General features: G+C 43.6%; 1 protein-coding gene across 1 annotated transcript in view; it reads right to left on the minus strand.

The window, feature by feature from the left end:
- Window positions 1–760: 760 nt before the first annotated feature.
- Window positions 761–4,266, minus strand: part of LOC121607426 (GRAM domain-containing protein 4-like) — a 16,111-nt gene continuing 12,605 nt past the window's right edge. Inside the window, exons 15-19 of the mRNA XM_041938209.1 lie at window positions 3,693–3,840; window positions 3,431–3,524; window positions 2,768–2,858; window positions 2,235–2,303; window positions 761–1,735 (exon numbers count right to left, since the gene is read on the minus strand). Of these exons, the coding sequence (XP_041794143.1) occupies window positions 1,628–1,735; window positions 2,235–2,303; window positions 2,768–2,858; window positions 3,431–3,524; window positions 3,693–3,840 (510 nt within the window). The 3' untranslated portion in view covers window positions 761–1,627. The remainder of the gene's footprint in view (window positions 1,736–2,234; window positions 2,304–2,767; window positions 2,859–3,430; window positions 3,525–3,692; window positions 3,841–4,266) is intronic.

Genomic DNA, 4,266 nt, shown 5'->3' on the forward strand with positions numbered 1-4,266 from the left:
TTAGCTTTAGCATTGGCTAGGTTTAGAAGCTAAAGCTAAAAACATCAATATTTCTTGCTTCAAGATGCTTTTTTAAGCATCTTAGCTTATTGGCTAAACAAAAAAGATAACAGAGCTGATTTAACAAACTTATATTTCAGGTCATTGTGTTATCTTTAGTGTTTTAGCTTTAGCAGATTAGCTTAAAGCTATGAGTAATGCTAAAGTTCAGACAAACTGGGGGGAAAAAGCCAATATTTATGGTCAGTGTGTATCTTAAAAAAAATTTTAGCTTCAAACGTCAGTGTTACAGGTCGTGTCTGTTTTGTTAGCTTTTGCTTTTTAGCTACGACAAAAAAATAAAAACAAAACAAAAAACACTGAAGCTGATTTTGTGGTTTACGTTAAATTTTTGAACTCTCACACAGGACAGTTTCTAACCACCACGTAAAAAACAACACACTGTAATAACAGGCTGTAAGGCTCAGCTGCTCGGTACGACACAGAGTCAAAGACTGAAGGTTTCCCTGAAGACACGAATTAAAATAAGGTTTAATAACACTGTAAAAAATAACTGTTTTCAAGCCAAACGTTTTTTGTTCTTCAGATGAAGGTGGAATATGTTCAGGAGGTTGAGTTCATTTCAGCACTGACAGACTGTTTCTGGTTTCATATATAATCAGTGTATGGACCGGACGCTGCAGTGATCAAAGGTTTTCAGTCTCAGATCATCCTGAACTGAACAGTTGATGGAATTTGTCATTATTTTCAAGAAGAAATGATAAAAAAAAACCTTTAGATGATCATCATTACTGGATTAATAATGAAAATAATCGTTAGTTGAAACTTGACTTTTAAGTTGTTTTGCTGTGAGTGTTGACTCCAAGGGGGACAAATGTCATTTAGATACAACAACCAGAAATTAGTTTGATTCAAGTGTCTTCTGTGTTCGTTCATCTGTTTTTGTATCTTAATTTATCCACCTGATCAGCTGCAGACACACGTATAAAACAGAGAAACCACTGGAGAAGCTTCAGCCACACAGTAAGTAAGTGACTTAAATGATTTAATTGATTATCAAAGTTGCCATTGATTAATTTAGTGCCTTAAACTGTCTGCTGTCAGATATAATCAGCATAACAAACCTGGATGGAAGAAGCTGAAAGGGGTCAAACAACTGCAGTTTCCCTGCAGATGTTTCACATTAAAAGCTTCAGAGGAAGAGAAGGACTGTGCTTTTAATGAGAAGCATCAGTGTTTCCAGCAGAGCGACAGGACTGCTGCTGGACCTGCTGGACCTGCTGGACCTGATCCTGACAGAACAGGTGAGCCCAGCCTCCTCACTGTGTATTCTGTTAATGCAGGACTCCACCAGAAGCCATTTTTAAGTACCAGTCATTAACTTTACTTTACTTTACTGTAAATTAACACTCAGGAGGGACACTAAGGTCTCGGTTTTGTGGGAACTTCCGGTCAAACTGCTTCAGAACAGAGACCGCTTTTCTGATTCTGAGATGAAATCAGTGATCTGAATAAAAAAAAAGAGATTTAATGCCACCAAATCTCTGAGTCTGAGTGACGTCAGCAGCTGTTTGAAGACGTCAGCAGCTGTTTGAAGACACAGTCCCGTGTGGGTGTGACGGTGTCACTACGTCTCTGGGTCGATGGCTGCAGCCATGGCGTTGATCTTCATGTACTGAGTGTTGATGGCGTCGAAGGCTTCGTCTCTGTGGATCATCGCACCGAACACCATCGGCTGCAGCAGAACGAAGGAACGGGAAGGGACAGTACATTTACTCCAGCTGTACTTCACTGAAGCTTTTGGGTACTTAAATTATGCATATTTATACTTCTTCATCACTACGTTCAGACCCAAATACATCTCACTTTCTATTCGACCTGTTTTACAGTTATGTTGCAAATAAAGGCTTGAACTACCAACATCATTAACTCTATGTTCTAACAACGCCCTGACAGACAGGTGAGGGAGGTGTCAATCAAACACAGCACAGGAAGAGGTCTAATTAGCCAACAGCTGCATGGTTTGACTGCAGGTTTGAAAATACAAAATATACGATGACTTAATAAAAGATGAAACTACAAACTGTCGAAGAAGTCGTCTGAACTTTCTCCATCTCGAACAGAGAATACTTTAATATATAAAAATTTGACACGTACATTTACTTTTTATACTTAAATTTAACTTGGAACAGAGTATTTTTACACTGTTGTATTGCAAGGAAGCCATCTCTTACCTTTTGGGTGGATGGCGTCGCTATGGAGATGCCCATCCCAGATCCAGGCAGCACAGACAAAACTTTGTACTGCGAGAAGAGAAGACGACAAATCAAATCATCTTTCCTTTCATGACTCAGCATCAGAAGGTTTCTAACACAACAAACAACATGTGAACGTTCACCTTTATGCTCTCTGCTGCCTCTGCAGCAGCGCTGGGACATTCAAACAGCACAGACGCAGGAATTAACGAGCACCATGAATGTGTCGTTACACTTCGGTCACGTAGATTTAGTGAAGCAAACACTGAAAAGCCTTCACCTCACCGTCCCTGTCCCTGTCCCTGTCCCTGTCCCTGTCCCTGTCCAAGCATGCAGGAGAAAACTCCCTCTGGACTGCTGTGGAAACAGGCGGTGCAACACAGCCCTTCCCCCTCCTTCTATATTCACAGTACCCCCTCCCTGAAACATCCCTGTCCCACAAACACTAGTGTGTGAGGGTTCGGTGCTCAGGGCTCAGGGAGGACACGAGCAGAACCAGACACTCTGCATACCTTCTGGATGTCGGTGATGTCGGTGAGTTTGATGACTTTGTTCCTCTTGGAGGATCCGGACCTGGAGCTGGAGCTCTCGAAGCACAGATGACTGGGGAGACAGAGGAGATTCAGTTAACCCCCCCTCACACAGTGCAAAAAGCTTCAGCTAAAGATGGAACTGACACGGTCACACTTTTGATCTGCTTCAAAAGAAAATAACATTTGCACTAAATGTGATATGATTTGGTGTTTTCTACGACTTTATTCTGTTTCTTCTGAAAGCATTATTTGAGCATTATGAAGCAATACTCGAAAAGGCCAGTAGGTGGCAGCAGGAGGTTGGGCAGCGACCAGGTTGCGTTCTCTTTGGCTCATTCTGGCAGCAGCCTCCAGTCTTCTGTCATCAGATCAGCATCATGTGTGCTTAGTTTGAAGTGTCGTCTAACATCGTCTGCAGGTGCTGCCATCGCGGCGGGCGGACGATCGCTTACTTTGTAGCAGAAGGATTCACCTCAAAATCTTCTCTAAATTAATAATGTTGGTCATTCACCTTGTAAGATTTTAAGATTTATTTAAATTTACCCAGTAGCTCCCCTGGCGCAGCGTGCACACCCTCCACCCACCTGGGGCTCTTTGCCCCTTCCCTGTAGCTGCAGCAGCTGACAGAAAGCGAGGACTTACTTCTCGGTGACGTAGAGGACTCCGTTGCGGATGTAGTCTGTTGGCGTCCTGCGGTCTCTGTTGATGAGGCAGCAGCGCCAGCCGTTCTCACACACTGAGAAAACAAGACAGAAAACCCTGCTCAGACCACAGTTTACCTGCTACAGGTGTGTTCTTGATCTGATGACGTCTGAACCAACAAGAAATCCACTCTGACACGTGAAGGGTCGTGAAAAAGATGTTCTGTCTGGACACTATTCGCTTCCTGCAGTTCCTCTCCCACCTGGCAGAGGGCGCTCACTCTCCGGCAGGTTGAAGACCTCGTGAAAAGCTCCTCGCTTGGTGCTGTAGTATCGTCCTCCGTCCTCGTCCCTGCTGACGCCCAGAGGAGCCGCGGCGCCGAAGCTGCCTCGACCCGCCGTCGCGGGAACCTGAACAGGTGGGCAGAAGGGGGCGGGGCAGATACAGGATTAGCACCCAATAAGGTGGGTTCACGTCTGTTTTCCAGACTGAGTCTGATCACTGTTCACTATTTCTGCCCAGAATCTCGCTCCAGTGTTTATTACAGCCACAATATGAACGAGCTAATCTTCTATCGTATCGCTAAAGAGGTCGCTCAAATCGAAAGACGACAAAAAACCCGGTGATGCATTGACGTGTAAAGATGGAAAATCTGACGCAACTCTGAGTAAAATTAGGCTGTTTTTACTGATCAAATGTGGCTGTGTGTGTTTTAATCTTTTTATTATTTTAAGAGGTTTTAGGACAAAAACACTGAACTTAAGGTAAAGGACTAAATCTTTGCCTCTTGTCTTAAAGGCAGCGACTCTCCTGAAAAGCAGTAATTCACACTGTCT

The sequence above is a fragment of the Chelmon rostratus genome, chromosome 6 (genome assembly GCF_017976325.1).
Source record: "Chelmon rostratus isolate fCheRos1 chromosome 6, fCheRos1.pri, whole genome shotgun sequence".
In the NCBI taxonomy this organism is placed as follows: Eukaryota; Metazoa; Chordata; class Actinopteri; order Chaetodontiformes; family Chaetodontidae; genus Chelmon; species Chelmon rostratus.